Here is a 17,903-nt window from a genome sequence, read left to right as displayed (position 1 = left end):
TTTTTGTTTTTCTGAATTCTAATAGATACCCATTAATGAGCATTATCAGCTATTTTTTTTACACTTTTTTTTTTTTATTTCTTCTACTATTGTTTGTTTATTTTTCATTTTATTTTTCATGCATTGTTTGAAAGTCACACGTGTCCAGAGATGTAGCTCCTGTGGGTCTGACATGGTGTCTGCCAACTTTACCCAACTGGAACACCTTTGAGCCACGCTTCAGTGGCAGTTGTTGTATCCTTGACGGTCTCCTGAAGACGCACATGTACCATGGCAACTTTTAAGTTTATTGTCAGTGAGTGGCTTCTGATATCAAGTAGTTGCTGGTTGGTAGCTGGACAGACTTTTAGAATTTCAGGATCATATAAAAAATGAAAGGTGAGTGCCAATTTCCACTCCAATTTCATGGTATAAGAGACTAAACCAAAAAAGTACTGGTGAATATTTACTCTCTCCACAGCTTTTCTTCTGGTCTGCGGACTTTTACAAAGTTTCGACTTTGCATTAACTGAAAGCTGCCTGCCAAGACTGGGTTATGTGTGTAAGGAGATACCAACAAGTAAGTTGTTTTACTGTTTTCAAGTGGGGCAACAACTTTTTCAGTGGTTCAGATGTGATGTTTTAGTCAGAAATATCTTAAATATATTGGCTTAAACCTGATACCTGCAAAGGTACATTTTAAGTTCATATGTATATCCTCTTCAAGGCTATCCTGCTGACATGAGCTCTCTGGTACTCTGGGTGAGCAATGTGGGAGAGATCAATTCAACGGTGTTCAACAACACACATCTTGCGTCTGTCACCAGTCTCACAATGGAAAAAAATGGAATCACAGCTATAGCAGCAGGAGCCTTTGACAAGTTTCAAAACCTGAAGATGCTCAATTTGCATGGTAATGACATTTCCCTAGTCACATCAGCCTGGTTCACCCACAGAGAGGTGCTAGAAGACTTCAACTTGTCAAGTAACAGGATCGCATCTTTGAATGACGATGCCTTCCATGGCCTGTTGGGGCTCCTCAAACTAAACCTGTCGCAGAACCAGATCCAAACCATCAGCACTGGTACTTTTCACTCCCTGAGTATCCTGAGCCATCTGGACCTTTCCAACAATAAGCTGAGTTATCTGAGTGTGGAAACTCTTCGTGCAGTCAATAACACCAAGATCTGTTTGAATGGAAACCCCTGGAACTGCTCCTACACTGAGTTTAATGACTACATAAGAGGTGAACATGATTTTTATATTTTATTTGAGATATATGTATATAAAGAGAATGGATAATTCCAGTTTTTAAAGCTGATTGGCTGTTTTCATGTGTCAATGTCATGTATTTAAGTAGCACTGTGTAACATTTGGGGATTTGGACCTCTCTGGTGGAAATGTGTATTGCATGCAATATCTGGAGGAACATTTTATATTGTTTGTTGTGTTGGATCCCCACAAGTAGATCAGTCCTATGAGTGCAAGCAGATTGGAATAGTATTCAAAGATAACTGTTAAATCTTGGTGCAAAAGATGTTTCTTCTGAGGATGTAAGTAAATTATCTACTTTCGTATTAATCAGTATAATGTCCATTTTGCATTTGAGACCTAGATGCTAGTAGTGATACAGTAATAGGATAGGGTTTGCTGCGATACAGTATTATTGTATTGTTTTATCCCTATTAGACACACTTACCTTATTGTACAATTATTTATGTGTATAGTTGCAAGATAGATGCAGCACCTATTAAATTGTTAAATGGGTGTAGTTCAGTTAATTGTGCATTAGTTTTATTTTCTAATGTCTTGTAGTGCCAACCTCTTTGTGTTGTGTGTAGAACTCCAAAGGGCCTCTTTGCTGGAGAATGAGATGGAGGTGCTCTGTGACACTCCATCATGTCTGAGGGGAGTGCCTGTGTGGAATGTGTCCAAATGTGTAGAACACCTCACTGCAGTAGACCTCACAACTGGAAGCAGTCACACCCTGAAACCAACACCAGTTCAACCACACATTAATTTGTCTGTTCTTATCAGTTTGTTAGGTAAGTTTTCTTACTTGATCACTGGAATGACACGATACACATGATGTGCACATAAAATAGGATCACATGTATTTGCTGCACAGTACAGTTTTAATTTGTGGTTTACACTGATGTATATTTTAGACAAGTAAATTAAACCATGGGATATGAGAAATACTAATTATCTTCTGCCAGTGGTACTTTGTGCCCTGGTACTTGTCATCTGTGTTTTGTCAGTTTTGTACCACAGAAAACGAGAGCAGAAACATCTACAGACCATCAGACCTTCTCCAGAGGGGCCAGAATGTGGAAATCAAGCTCAGTCAGACTGTAGTGAAGCACTAGAACGTCCTAAAAATGCCCAACTTCTTGTTTCTGACCTGATCAAGAAACCATATTACAGAACTGAAGTTGTGCAAAGGCTGGATCAGACAGTGCTTAACGCTGAGAAGATGTCACAGGTTTACCAGATTTACGGCACAGGAATATGTCAAAACGGAGACAGAAATAACCGAGCCAAATCAGCTGGACCTGTGCTCTCTAGAACTGACGTCTTTGGTAGACAGCTAGAGACTAAAGTGGAAGACCAGAAAGAACTGAAACAGATAAAGCATGAAGAAATGTGTGCAAATGAGAAGGACAATTACGAGATGTTTCTTGATGGGATGATGGAAGCCAGTGAGGAACAAGAGTGTGGAACCGAAGGTGAGCTGCAGAAAATGGAAAGGAAACATCTAAAGGTCGAGAAAGTAGATGGTGGTGGAGATGAATTTATTACCACTTTAGAAAGGAGAGAAAAGCACAAGGAGAACCAGATGATGGGTTTGGTGGAGGAAAATGCCAAAAAACAGGAATTTCTGCACAACGATGATGATACTGTGGTCAGTGAGGAAGAATTTAAAGATAATTTGATATCCTCTTTAGCAAGACATGAACTATCTCAGCCAGGCAGTGATGATTGTTTCCAGCCTTGTGAGGATTCTGAGACCATACCTTACCTCACCATTGGGACTGATCCAGAAAGCCAAATTCTAAATCAGATTCCAACTGAAGCTTCCACTCAACTGGTGCCTTCAAGGCCCATTAGAAGAATACTGACCTGGCCTCCTACAGCTGTTCAGTGGAAAAAGCAGTGGGCCCAAAATCAGCAAATCCTCAGCGTTTTACCCAAACTCGTTTTTGTCACTGGGTGCCAGCATCAAAATGGCACATTCCCATTCAGTACCTCTTCAACCAGCCCAGAGGATATTGTGCAGCATCAAGTCAACATATTTCCATCAAGCATATCTTCAGCCAGCCCAGAAGGTGTCCTGCAAGGTAGTTGCTCTGGCTCAAACACCATACACAAATCAGCAAGACAAGACGCTACAGATATCAAGACCGTGGAACTTTTGAAGGAAATTTCAGAGTCAGTTGCCAACTCTTACATTCAAAACCTGCCCAACTCAGCTCAGAATTCTGCTAAATTAATTGAAGCTCAGTGTGGTATTATTAACCATAATCCTCTTTTAAACAGTAAAGACTTGGTCCATAGCAGTCCACTATCTGAGGAGATGCACGATGAAGAATCGGTGAATCCCAGTGAAGAGTCTCATATTGTGAAAAGAGGCAGTCAGACAAGGAAGAAGGATCAGACTCCCAAAAGTGAGCAGATGGTATCTAAATCAGAGAGGCAGTCCAGGATAAGAGACAAGGAAGGAAGACCAGCACTAAAAGGACCAAGGGAACATTCAGGATCTGGCTCAAGAGTGCCCCCTTCAGGAGGTTCTCCTAGTGATGACAGCTTGCTAGTGGATAATGAATATGCCTTCATAGATCTTTTGCATGAGGTTGTGGAGAACCATGGTCGCTGGACACGAGAGCGGTGGAGGCAGAGCCACATGAACAAGCAAAAACATAAACCATCAGGAAAGAGTCATTAAATTTGCTCTTCACACTGTAAATTGAAAAATACACCAGAAGCAACATGGATATTATTATTTTTATCGTAGAATTTAAAACACAACTGTTAAAAAAATAAGGAAATTACAGAATTAAATGTAGAATTCATTTGAGCACTTATAAAAGGTTATTAGAAGTATTCCAGTTGCAGAATTATTTACTTTTATAGCATACTTTATTACTGTTTCATAGTATTCAGTATATTCTGTCTGAATGATCTTTTATAGTGTGCACAGAATAAAAATAATGAACGTCAAATATATGCATATATAAAGTCATCTGCAGTTTTAGTCAGAAATCAGATATTGCCTGGTGATTCACCATGTTTTGTAATTTAAAGTTACCTGAATGTAGATGAAGGTCAAGTTAAGGGTTTTTTTAATTTTATTTTTTATTTTAATATAGAAATGTTTTGAAGCACATCAGCAACTCGCAATGAGAGAGCTAGGCAGGCTGAATTGCAGCCTCCACACAGCAGGTTTAGTTGTAATGCAGTCTAACAAGCCTTCCTAAATAAAGGTTTTATGCACCGATTCATCAAAACCCTTCTGTTCCGTTCAGTACATCTTTAACCAGCCCAGAAGGTGTCCCACAGTATCAAGGCACTTAAAATAAAAATCATTTCTCACTAATCAGATTTTGATGTCTGTATTTTTATGTCTTTAAGTTTCAAACAGTGTAACATTCTATTGAATTAATTGCTTACTTGTTATTGCAGTTCTGTTACAACTAACCCCACCTATGGTATAAGTTCTAACAGTTCTAACTGCGCTTTCAGCTCAATTGTTTATAAACAGTAGGTGCCCAATCAAAGTTTACATTTTTTATTTGTATCAGGGATGTGTGTGGCTTGTGTGGCTTGTATAAACAGTATTAACGTTGTAAATACTTTTGAAATTAAGCAAAAAAAAATTTGTGCCCTCTTCGCTTCCTAAAATCCATTCATGCAACGTCGTGCCACAGTTAAGAATGAAGGAACACTGTTTCTGGCTGCATGCAGCATTTATTGAATCATTCATACATATTGGAAGTACACAGACTTCATATAAGAAATTGTACAAAAAATGGATCAGTTCCTCTTTACAATGCACCGTTCTGCACAAAAAAACAGGAGCCAGCAAATGTAAACATGAGTCTCTCCAAGGTTTGGCAATATAAGGACATGCACGGTCCATTTGTCTTCTACCTCTATTGAAATGCTGACGAAACTACAGATCTTGTACCACTTTGTTGGTAGTGGTCAGTGGTTTGGCAATGGAACAGAACGTGTAACTTTTAAAAAGGAAGTCAGTAGGCTAGATTAACATGCACAATATGCATATCCTTTACAAATGATAACAAAATATACTGTTATCAACTCAGCAGTCCACCTACTGTATTTCCTTTGACTCATTTTAAGATAGCATGAGCAAGACAATTGAGGTAACCAGTGGATGAGAAGCATTAGCCATCCTCTTGTCAGTCACATTTTATTCAAGGAAAAGTGTGTAAACGCAGGGCCGGAGAGCAGCGTTTAGATGCATTTCCAACACCCGAAAACACTGACGGGACACCAAGTGGAATTATGGCTAGTAGATAATCTTTATATGGCTGAGTTCTTTTGATGGCTGTTCAATAGTGACATTTCTTCTACCCATTCTGGATCATTAGCACTTTGGTCCTTCCTCCTGCCAGCTCTGCTCCTATTACTGAGTGACCTGAGATGGAACTGATCTCCAGTATATCTACCGTTCATCGTTAATTGAGTTGAGGATCCGCATAGACTATGCTTTCTGTTCAGGATGAGCTAACGCAGCGGTCAGTAGAACAACTATGGTAGTCTTTGGGGAGCATCATGACGAGGCTGTAAATTAACTGCTGCTAAGTGTTTAAAAAATTCAATACATAATCATACTTGGGCCCTTTCACGAAGTGCCCATTACAAATAAAATATTCAAAAGGTTTGCAGTTCTGACATCAGGTATCAAAAAATCCCCTGAAAATTCTTGAAACTTCCAAACTGTTCTGCCTGTTTTGTTCCACTTTCCCAATATAGCTTTAAAATCATGCAACATATGTTTAAAAAAATAGGCTGTGGTGGGGAAGAAAAAAAAAACCTTTAAAATCAATTTTACAAGAAATGTTTAAAGTTAAAACTTCTATATGTACACTTCTGCCACTTCTCTGTCGTTTAGGGTTAAAGGGTCATGCCATACTGGGTTACTCTGTTGGATCAACAGAGCTTAGTGCAAAAATCTATATGTAGTTTTTGAATGGACAACATAAATAACGTAACCTAATGTGTGCAGAGAAAGCAAAATAATCTGATTAAAAAATGAACATCTGGCACGATCTATATTACAAAAAGGAGAAAACGGTGTTAATAGCTTTTAGCCAAAACCTCACTGAAACATAACCATAACCTATAAACTGTAGGTGTATATGCCTATACGCTATTGTATCAAATGTGTTGAGTTCATGTGTACATACTTCTATTAGCAGCCCTTCTGTGGGATATACTGTGACTGTAGTTTCTATCCTGTTATGCGTAATCCATCTTAGCAGGTCACAAGTCCTTTGAAGTGGCAGGAAGCTTCTTCATACACACAAATAATTCAGTATGAGGCTCAGAAAATGCACTACAAAGGTGATTAGCGTTGTGAGTGTACAATGTAAAGATAAAAGACCCTAACTGGATCGATAATCTTAGATATGTGACTTTCATAGTAAAAGTTAAAACTTGATATTGATTCATGAATTGAACACAGTTCTTGGTAAGAAAGTTTGATTTCACTGGGTTTGGGCAGTTCTAAAGGCTTGTGCTTCGATGGCAAAACAATACAACGTAATACTATGAATACTGCAGAACCAGTGAGCATGTAAACAGATATGTACCTACATGTATGTACAAAGTGGATCAGTCGTAAGTTCTGTGATTAGAACGTCTCTGACAATTTCCTTTCACATCAGTGCTTGTGCCACTCTCTGACTGGCAGGCATGATCCCTTTCTCTCTGATACAAAGCCCAGTGAAATAAACGGACTTGAACAGTGCATTTGGTCCAGGACGACTCCATGTGTTACAACCCACCTCCTGTAATCTGTCTGAAGTACAAAAAGTGCAGTGACCACATCCCTGGAATTCTGCTATGATGTGCCAACAGATTCCGCTCACGCTTGGATCATAAAATGATAATTTGTATGAAGTATTGTTTGTTGGAAGTGATGGGTTTGCCATGGCCCTGTAGAGGGCAGCGTGATTGGATGAGTGTAGTTGGTGGATGGTGGGTTGTTTGGGATGGGGTCAGGAGGCACTCTTCATGCATGCTCCCAGGCTGAAGCAGCCTGCAGGGAGTAGAGCTGAACTCAGAGATGCGTCTCTCCTCGTGTCTCTGCACCATAGTCCTGCCTCAGCCTGGCCCCAGCCTGACCCCCTGGGAGGTCCTCGGGCACGTGGGCCAGTGGATCCGAGCGGATGATGTACCTGGAGGGGAGAATGTTCATAATGTACTGTATGTAGCTAAACAATGTTATGTTCTTTCAGTATTTTGTATAGTTTTTATTAATTACCCTATAAACCAAGGGTGCACAATCCTGTGCCTGGAGATTTGAGATCCAACACATCTGGCTCTAATATTCAGATTTCCCTTTAGGCCGCTATTATGTGGATCAGGTGTGTTAGACTAGGGTTGGATCTCAGTGGTGGACAGTAACTAAGTAAATGTAATTAATGAGTACTTAAGTAGTTTTTTTGTGTATCTGTACTTTACTTATTTCCATTTTGGGCGACTTTTTATTTTCACTCCACTACATTTCAGAGTCTAATATCTGACTTTTTACTCCACTACATTTTGAGAAATCTGTCGTTCCTTTTGATTTTTGTGTGTATAAAAATGTAACATGTCAAAACAAAAGAAGCGCAAAGCAAGAACACCAATCAGGGCACAGCGGTCACTTTGTTCTGAGCTTGTTTTGACCTGTTGGTCATACTGAACCAGTGCAGCACACGGTTCAACATCAGTGCAGCAGCATAAGAATTTGGGAGCACATGCGTCCCTAAATGATGAACTAACCTAACTTTGTGTAAATAGACCACAATATAGAAATATGTCCACACATGCAGTCGAGACTGGCACGTCTTTTTTTCTGAATTCATACAAACACTTTCATTTTATAGTAAATTAGTTTTGGTTAGTTTGTTACAGATCAACACAGTAAAGGAAAACCTATTTGTGATTCTGAGTTTAAAGCCAGTTTTTATTCAACTTGTAACTAATTTATAAAGTAATCTTAAACTGAAACTTTGTAAAAGTGATGTCAGAGCCACTCGGTTCTCCCTGATGGAAACTGTTTACCTTCAGTGTTTTGTGCTTATGATCATTTTAATAGACGTCAGCATCACTAATTAATGACGTTCTATTAAAAGACTGGTTTACCAAGAGAGACGCTGGAGGATTTTACCTAAAATGAGTTCATGAAGCGAGTCGTGTTATAAAAATAACAGGGCATCAGAGCCATAATTAATCTTTTAGTACTTTTACTTTTGATACTTAATTACATTTGAAGGTAAATACTTTTGTACTTTTACTCAAGTTGAGGTCTAGAGTAAGGACTTCTACTTTTACTGCAGTAATATTGTACCTTGGGTATCTCAACTTTAACTCAAGTACATGATCTGTGTACTTCGTCCACCTCTGTTGGATCTCCAGGAATATGATTGAGCACCGCTGCTGTAAATTTATCCTCAATAACACTGGCTTCCATCTAGAACAGTAGTTCCCAATCCTGCTTCCAGAGAGGCCCTGTGCCACAACTGTGTAATGTTCTCTTTTCTCCATATACAACTGACCTGACCAGTATTCCCCTTTTTACCACCCTGTTTCCAAAGTTGGGATGCTGTGCAAAATGTAAATAAAAACGATGCAATGATGTGCACCTCATTTATGGTACAACTAGAACACATTAAATATGCTCATTGTGAAATACAATCCAGCAAAACATTTCAAAAAAGTTGGCACAGGGGCAAGAAACGATGAAGATGATGAGGGGTTTATCCTTCTGTGAAAGACTGCGCAGGCAAATGTGCAGTGCAATTCAAGAATAACGTTTCTCAACATAAAATAGCAAAGACCGTTTGCTTTTCATCACCTACGCTATATAAAAGATAAATCTCTGTAGGCAAGGGACAAGACCTAAAACCACTACTGACTGGCTGTGATCTTTGGGCCCTCAGGTGGCATTGCATTAGAAACAGACATGAATCTGTAGTTTGTTGCTGCATCCACAAATGCAAGTTAAAACTCTACCATGCGAAGAAGAAACCAGATATAAACAGGATCCAGAAATGCTGCCGCCACCTCTGCGGTCCGATGAAACAAACTTTGAATATTCTCTTTGGAAATCATGGATTCTGCATCCTCCAGGTTAAAGAGGAATAAAAGAGTCAGGCTACAAAACTGGCCTGCCTACAGTCCAATATTTGGTCCATTATGAAATGAAGAATATGACAAGGGAGACCCCAAAATGTTGAGCAGATGAAATCCTACATCAAGCAGGAATAAGAAAACATTTCACTTTCAAAACTACAGCAACTGGTCTCCTCAGTTCCCAAACACTTACAGAGGGCTGTTAAAAGAAGAGGTAAATCTACCCCTATCCCAACTCCTTTGAAATGTGTTGCTGGCTTCAAATTCAAAATAAGCATATATGTTTCAAAACATTTTACCATTTGATATGTTGCCTTTGTGCTCTTTTCAATTAAATATAGAGTAAATATAGATTTACACATCTTGGCATTCTGTTTTAATTTACATTTTGTACATCATCCCAGCTTTTTTGGAGTTTTAGTCAGTCAGCTAGGACATGTCTGGCTAATGTCGCTAACAAGTAGCAAAAGCTTAAAGCCCACCAATCAGCATCATGCAAACTCTTCTTCTTCTTCTTCTTCTTCTTCTTCTTTCGGCTGCTCCCTTTAGGGGTCGCCACAGCAGATCATCTGCCTCCATCTTGCCCTATCCACTGCCTCCTCTACTTTCACACCAACCATCTCCATGTCCACCTTCACTACATCCATAAACCTTCTCTGAGGTCTGCCTCTTCTCCTTCTACCCGGCAGCTCCATCTCCAACATTCTTTGACCAAAAAAGTTGGGATGCTGTGCAAAATGTAATTAAAAACGATGCAATGATCATCATGCAAACTGCATGTCTAAATCCTCACACTTGCTGCAAACAGACGGGCTTATGTGGTTTCTGAGTGAATAACATATATTAACCCATTCCCCTTTAGGCTTTCTGTATGTACTACACAAGGCTGTGCTTTGAGTTCTGAGTCTACAGCAGTATTTCTTAAATAATGTTGGGTCTCTTGTCTTCTAAGTCTGGGTACTTTGTCCCAGTCCCAGACACTCTTATTGCACTTAAGAATGCTACATATTCATCTTAACAACTTTAACTTACCATTTTAACTAACCTTGTGAGTTATAAGTACATTTTAATAGAGTCAAAATATAAAATGTCAGACATACTAAATGAGAAAATAACCTGCCTGAGTGTTTTAATTATGTTGCTTCATGCTAGCTGGGAAATGTGGTGTTTAGCACTTGTACATGTGATTGTGGTTATACCTTAGTTTTGGGTAGGGGGTGAAGGTGAGACAGTTAGTATCCACTACTTCAGACTAGACCAGGGTTTCTCAACCACTGGGCTAAGTACCCTCTGATGGTTCTTAGGCCAGTACTGAGATCATCCTGCACGTTCAATGACAACTTTGTAATAAAAATCAATGAAAAAATAACACAGAATCTCTGTGTTAAAAAATGCCCAAGATTTGTTTTCCTGTAGGCCGTTATGCTTTCTTGTGATAAACAAGTGGCCATTGAGCTGAGATCCTCCTGACCAGGCAATTTCACTGGTTTAACAATGCTGTATGGTGAGGTGCAGCCTCCATTGCTTGTTAGCTACATTAGGTACAGGTCCACAACAAAGAAGCAAACTCTGGACATAAAATATGTTTTAGCTGATATACTAAATTAGGAGCAAATAGAGTGAAAACTATTCTTGCGAATGAGTCCTTTAGAGCATGGAAAACGTGCTGTACTACTGCATGTGTCATACATGTTGACTAACTGTGCCCCAGTTTCTTGATAAGTTCATAATTTAGGACAGAATAATTTGAGTAATTATCAAAAAGCAATATCTTTTGTCTGAGGCTTACACAATGTCATTGAGCTCAAGAATAGTGTCTGGAGGAGGGTTGATCAGCACGTAGGACAGTGTGTTCTGATGATCATTCATTTCATCTGCAAAAGAGAGAAAAGAAGCTCTGTTAATGTCCCCTCAGTAGGTTTCTGCAATACACTAATTAATGAGCACTATAGAAGTCTGTGGAAAATTATCTGTATCTTTAACACTTTTCTCTGCCACACTTAATCAGTCAAACTTCAAATAAGTGACAAACTAATGGCTGTGTGCTACGTGGTTTGATTAAGTTCTGAAAAGAGACTAGAATCTAACAAAATGCAGAATAAATGGAAAAAGGAATATGTTTCTCCTGAGAGTCTGCATTCAGGCTGGTTTTCTGGATAGAGATTAAGCCTAGTCCTGGACTAAAAATGGGCTTTTTTCATTTGAGTATCCCAGTTTAATTAATCTATCCATGCCTCACCCACAAATGTGTTCTTTGTGGCCACTGTTACCAGTTTGAAGAAGCTTTAACAGATTATTTATAAAAATGCCATTCAGCCTAAGTTGGACCATAGTTACGCTAATCAAAAGGTTGGAAGGGACAATGGTGCATTTGCCCCCAAGTTACAATTAACCTGAATACACTACTCACAAAAATATACGATCAACAGTGTAACCTTTGAAATATGCAAGAAAAATAAACATCTGAAAAAATATCACTAGATGTATTATTACATAATCGCCTGATTGCAATTATTTGAGCTGACCATAATTATTCAAGCTGACTGCAATTACTAAGTTGTTAGCTTTCAGAATCGTATGTTTACATAATAAATAACAGAATGAGAATTGGGTTTTCATCAGTTTGGTTGAGGCAAATACATGCAAATAAAAGAATAAAAGAAAGCTGAAAATGTGTTTAATAAGACATGTCATGGTTTTTATGAAAACAACACAAATTCTAACTTCCAAATGGTGCTGTAACACTTTTAGAGGGTGAATAATGTTTGTTCGTTTAAGCTCAAGCTGTGTCTGCCCAGTTGGAAGCTTCTAAATAAGCTAAGCAGCAATAGGTAGGAAGCAAGATAGATAATCAGCCAATGTGGCCACTTTAGACTTATACTTTACTAGTTACATACAATTAACAAAAAGCCAAATAACTGTTAATGGCAATTGTTAATATAGCAAATAATCACTGGCTAAAAATTAATAACCTTTTTTGTGACCTAAATAACCTAAATATTGCCCACTAAACTTAATTTCACAATAATCAAGCTGGATGCTACAGTTTCCTATTAGGTTGAATGGGATTTTTTGTCTATATTCTGTAAATCTCTGTAAAAACAGTAACAACAAAATAACGCATTTGTGGGCAGAGCACGGACAGGTCAGTTTAGTCCAGCACTAAGGTTATTCTGTGTCTGGAAAACCAGCTCAGAGACTCGTACTGCTTTGGTCGACTGGGTTTCAGGGCCAGCGCTGTGTGTTTTACCTGTGTGTGAGTGACTGAGCAGTGTGATGCTGGGGAGAGGGGATGGGGGGGCTCAAGCTTGGGGACAAAGTGCCTCTGCTCGTCCAAACCCACCTGTTTGAGCCACTTATAAGGTCGGGCCGGGTGAAAGAGAGAAAAGGGCTGACCGTTACTGACCGCACACGGCTGCATTTACGGACGCCCATGCAGCTGCAAGCGCTTCCCATGCGCCCAAGCATGCAGACGGTGTCCGTGGCCTCCCATCCACCTATCCATCCACTCATCCATCCACCCATTCATCCATCTATACACCATCTATATGCCCTTTGCATCACTGCCATTCCAAGAGACCATCTCACGCACGTCGCCAGGTTGCCATGCCAACATACGCAGCCTCTAAGTTGACATACATGAAGACTGACACACAGATAGAGGCATGCTCAGAGCATCTGTCAGACCCACCAAGCCAAGGCTCGACCAATCAGAGTGAAGCAAAATACATTAGTAGTGTGGGAGAAAAGGAGTATTTACTGTAAAGGGGAAACAGGTAATGAGACTTTTTTTTTGTTATTTAATATGATTCCATACACACAGTATATTTTGACTTTAGACTTACAAGGACTATTGTAACAAATTACTTCAAACTGCAGTCTCACAGTAAAAAAAAGTATCCAGACTTTAGATATTGACAAGGATTATGTTATGATCCATCTAAATGCATGATCCAGAGCACTAAGACAGTAATAAGCTAAACATAAATACATAAATAATGTGTGGGGGGGGGGGCAGTATTTTTGCTGGGTTTTTTTTCCCTTCATTCACCCATGTTTTATATCACTACTGAAACACAGAGTTTTAGTCCATAGGCAGAGCCTTATTTTAGCCACACCCCTGCATTTTAGAGCAGGATGTGAGACTGCATCCCTGTCCCTCATGGCCACATGGTGAACAGTTAGATCCCATTGTTCTGATGTATGTATCCCAAATTTTTAAAATTAGTGTGCAAGTGTGTGTATATTGATTTATGTTTATTCAACTGTTCAAAGTTGTGCTTGCTAGTCATGTAGTGTTTAGTTTTTGAGTTCTGTTGAAAATGAGCTAAAACTATCACTACCAACACAGTCACTACCGAAACATTTGGTAAAGTTTTAGTAGTGTTGTGGATTTCTTTTTGTTTCGGACAAAATGGAATGTTTGATCATTTGTCTGTCTTCAGGAGGGTCCCTCTGAAATCCATCATAAATTTTCAATGGGACTCAAGTCAAGAGGTTGGCTAAGCCATGTAAGCACCTTCACCAAACTACTCGAGTTATTTTGACTGTATGTTTAGAGTTATGTTGAAATGTTCATCTTTTTTCTCAGATTCAGTTTCTTCGCTGATGAAATTAAATTCTCCTTTACTATCCCCCAGTCCATTATTCATGCTTCCTTCAATGACTTGCAATGTGCCGTATCATGGTGCTCCCACCGTCGAACTTCACTGCAGGTATGTACTTTACATGGGCTCATATGCTCAACCCTACTTTCTCCAGACATGACCAACTAAATTACTGCCAAAGTGTTTGATTTTTGTTTTGTTTTACCAGAATATGTTGCTCTAAAACAGTTCTAATTTGCCTAAATGCCTGTGTGCAAATTTTAAACAGAGAAGCTTTGAGTGGGAGATGATTGTGAACAACTTTGTATACAGTGACAAGTACCTGTGGTTCCAAAACCTTCCCTTATAGAGCCAAATATAACAGGATGCTTAATATCTGCTATGGCTGTGTTACTGTTACTATGAAAGTGATGTGTAACAATCTTGTCCCTGAGAGCTCCTTCACCTTAATGCCCACCGCGTTTGCTGCTTGCTGTCTGAAATTTTCTTAATAGCAACACCTTTTATAATAACACCTGGTGGACTGCATACTTTTGTTCATATTTGTTCATATTATAAGTCCAAGTCAAAACACATTATGTGCATAAATCTGAGGTGAATATATGCACTAGAAGTATATTAAATAACAAAAACAAGGGTCTGAATATTTATTCCTCCTCACTGTATATAAAAAGCTGAGTAACAAGTGTCCCAGTAGTCTCTCTGAAATATCTTCTGAAGCGGGTTTAAAATTAGATCAAAGCAGACATGAAAGTGAGTGCTTGTGTAACTAAAAGTAGGTTGATCAGGCGTAACCTTCCCAACACACGCGGAATGCTTTCTACTCCACTCTGTCCAAAACATCCTGGAACCAAAGCCCTTCAACATATCATCATCATCATCATCATCAGGTGCCTATAACTAGGTGTGTACCTGTTGTACCCTCTGTCATGTAGGTACCCTCTTCAGGTAGTACCATACAGAGGAGAAAAAGACAACTACATCACTAGTCTTAAGAGGGCAATATGGGTAAAATCATTATGGATTGTGAGCAGTCATCTGGCTGACTTGCAACCCAATGCAACTAATGTGCTTTTGAAAAAAGGGAGAAAATGATTTCTGGTTTTCAAATATGTTCACATGTGTGTTGTAAGAAATATAGCTGGGTTCTATGGCAAGCAAAGGAGAAATACATAGACCGTTTTTTTGTACTGTGAAAAGTAAATGTGTTGATTATTTATAGAAGTACTCAAGAGCTAGCATTCAGCAGCATACATAAACAAACCATTTTCGTTCATGAAAACTGTTGCTAACATTTCTAGAGCTTAAATGATGTTAACTTAGTAGGGGTGTCCAGTCTTATCTGCAAAGGGGCTGGTGTGGCTGCAAGTTTTGCATGAGATGTTTTAACGAAAACCACTGATAGGAATACTACAAGAGCAGCCTATTCCTTCCTCACTCATCTTTCTTTACATCTAATATTAGGGGTGGGCAATACGGCAAAAATAGTGTAATATTAAAATACATCAAGAATACATGATATGCATGTTTAGGCTGTGACAGAAATGGATCCTTAGTCTCTCATTAGTGTTGTGCTGTATAGGGAAGAACTATTTGGTGTACTAAATAGTGGTGATGTGTCATTTTTCATCTTTGAGATGGTGCTTTTAGGTAAATGTTGGGAGCCGACATGCATTGACAAACTTTTTTTTTTAATTAAGTCAAAACAAATGAGTAGATCTTATGAGACTGTGGCTGAAAATCACTGAACCCCCCTTCTTGATCTCTTTGGGACATTCCAGCTTGTTATCCTGAAAGATGCTGGTTGTAATGTTGGTTCTGGTTTTATTTTTACACTTTTCATGAGATTCTTGTCTTTGTTTGTTAAGGCAAGTGGAATAAATAGGTAATGCAGGTTTGAATTCAAAATATTGGAAAGAGTTGTCTGCTCTGCCCCCTTCTCCCCAGGCCCGAAGGTCACATGGGTTGCCAGGTTGAGGACACTGAACCTGAGTGCGATGTTAAACTTTGACAACAGCAAACTTTGACAATACCAAGCGACAACATTCTGTGTTCAAATTTTCCCTTCCCACCTGAAATGTTGCAGCAGATGCATTTTGGTGCCTGAGGAGTCAAAATGTAACTGCTACACCATTTAAGGAGGACTGTAAAAACCTGATCAAGAAGCTGTTGAACAGAAAGTCAGCATTCAGCCTCGTCTGCCTTGATAAACCAGCTGCACACAAACCATAGAGTATGTATGTGAGTACTTGAATGTTGAAATTTTCCCTCCAGTAAATGAGTTAAAGTTAGCCAACCTTAGCTGAAGCTCAGTGCTTACCTGTTTAGGAAATAATTAGCCAATGTCTTTAAGTGCTTCTGAGCTCTAAGCTGTCTCCTGTTTTTATTATGTTTCTGGTCATGGAGCTTTTTAGAAGGATGCAGAGGCTTTCTAGTCAGGATCCAGTTCATTTGCTTGCTTCTGTGGATGCCCACTGCCAATTTGTTTCATATCTGACATGTCAAAAAAGCACTGGGAAATGGGCAAAAGATGGGCTTACGTTCTGCTCCTGAATGGAAATTTCAAAAGAGAGCATACTAGCTCACTGTTGTCGAATTAGCCAGTATTTCAACTTATTATGTGTCTTTAATCTCTGATAATATATCATGGTCAATATATGATTTTGTACAGCTAATATATTACAATGTGTTCTTTTAATTCTTGGTCAGTGACTGCAATAACCCACAGTTTTCAGTTTGTATTTGTCATATGATAAACAGAATTACAGTCTTTTTTAAAACTGTACAGAGCTGTTGTTTATTTAAGTGTTTCACAAGAGAGTTGACAGACTGTAATTTCCTTTTTAATGGCTAAGGATGCACATTTGTATATATTCAGCTGATGGATGCTGCAATGTTCACTAGGAATTACAGGTACATTGTGGGAGATTGTAGTGCTCTCAAAATCACTCTGGAAGGTTAGCGTACTCAATAGTGCCCTACGATGCACATAGGGATCAATTTCGATCACAGCCTGTGTTTTTCTGAGGTTTGATAAGTTGAAAGAGACAAAAGATCCAATAGTGCTACATTTAAAAAATACTTAAAAACTGAATTTAATTATTTTTAACATTTCACACTAGTCAGGAGCAATTATCCTCTTTGTAATAAAGCATGCAGTTCATATGGGTTCTTTAACAACTGACAATATCCATGATATGCTCAGAGAAGCATACTGTGCTGTCATGTAATTTATCATAACAATAGATTAATGATTCATACTGCCCACCGCTACATAATATATGAGATATTAAGGTCTGTTTGTTTTGGCATGCTGTCTGTATGTGTCATGAATACTTAAGGAAAACATACTTCAAGACCTGTTCCACCATTTTCCAATATCATGTTCATAATAGCCAATTATACTCTGGTCAAAAATACATTTTACTGTGATCTCATCATTAAGATCAATGAAAAAACATAAGAGAACAAAACCATGCAATAGATACAAGTGGCCCCAGCAGTAGTTTGTTCTTAACATCTTTGTAATAAACACTGGCACTTTTTCTCACACCAACTACATTCAGCCAACATTTGTTGTCATTGTTCCTGAAATGTTAAACCTTATATTGAAACATGGTGGAGTGTGCCTTTAACATATACAATTTCATTCAGATCTCTTTTGTTCAACAATGGAAAGCATTTAATGGAATTAAAGCACTTCACTACACAATTAACTACATTAACTAATTGCTGTAATGGAATGGGGTTACAAGTAAACAGATACAGTGTCGTTTCGTGGCATTACCTTGCAAATATCCTAGATTTACTCGGTTCATCACATCACTTGCAGTTAAATTAGCTACGTCCTCTACAACACAAGGAGGAAAGAAGCAAGGTAGAAAGAGAAAAAAGAAAAAAGAAGCAAGGTGTCAAGCAAGGCCAGGCAAGCAGCAGATAATTTATCAT

At 38.7% G+C, this 17,903-nt stretch overlaps 2 protein-coding genes across 20 annotated transcripts in view; one reads left to right on the top strand and one right to left on the bottom strand.

Annotated features, from left to right (window-relative positions):
* The first annotated feature begins 108 nt into the window (after nt 1–108).
* LOC108423611 lies at nt 109–4,630 on the top strand. Of its 2 annotated transcripts, none has more exons than XM_017691013.2 (5): nt 109–378; nt 461–559; nt 707–1,225; nt 1,821–2,024; nt 2,241–4,630. In XM_017691013.2, exons 1-5 carry the CDS (start codon nt 372–374, stop codon nt 3,923–3,925), a joined length of 2,514 nt encoding a protein of 837 aa, XP_017546502.1. In that variant the 5' UTR covers nt 109–371; the 3' UTR covers nt 3,926–4,630. The 2 variants fall into 2 exon arrangements, with proteins under 2 accessions (XP_017546502.1, XP_017546501.1); XM_017691012.2 differs by having other exon boundaries at nt 2,199–4,629.
* Nucleotides 4,631–4,927: 297 nt separating this feature from the next.
* Nucleotides 4,928–17,903, bottom strand: part of LOC108423613 (potassium channel subfamily T member 1-like) — a 134,711-nt gene continuing 121,735 nt past the window's right edge. For 9 of the 18 annotated variants that reach the window (XM_037531850.1, XM_017691014.2, XM_037531852.1 and 6 more), the window contains 5 exons: nt 17,743–17,805; nt 14,868–14,897; nt 12,692–12,703; nt 11,138–11,222; nt 4,928–7,406 (listed from right to left, as the gene is read on the bottom strand). In XM_037531850.1, coding sequence (XP_037387747.1) covers nt 7,289–7,406; nt 11,138–11,222; nt 12,692–12,703; nt 14,868–14,897; nt 17,743–17,805 — 308 coding nt within the window. In that variant the 3' untranslated portion in view covers nt 4,928–7,288. Of the gene's footprint in view, nt 7,407–11,137; nt 11,223–12,598; nt 12,704–14,867; nt 14,898–17,742; nt 17,806–17,903 lie in introns of all 18 variants that reach the window. The other 9 variants (XM_017691016.2, XM_017691018.2, XM_017691020.2 and 6 more) reach the window with 5 other exon arrangements.

Source organism: Pygocentrus nattereri, chromosome 20 (assembly GCF_015220715.1).
Source record: "Pygocentrus nattereri isolate fPygNat1 chromosome 20, fPygNat1.pri, whole genome shotgun sequence".
Classification (NCBI taxonomy): Eukaryota; Metazoa; Chordata; class Actinopteri; order Characiformes; family Serrasalmidae; genus Pygocentrus; species Pygocentrus nattereri.
This window is presented reverse-complemented; position numbering and strand designations above follow the sequence as displayed.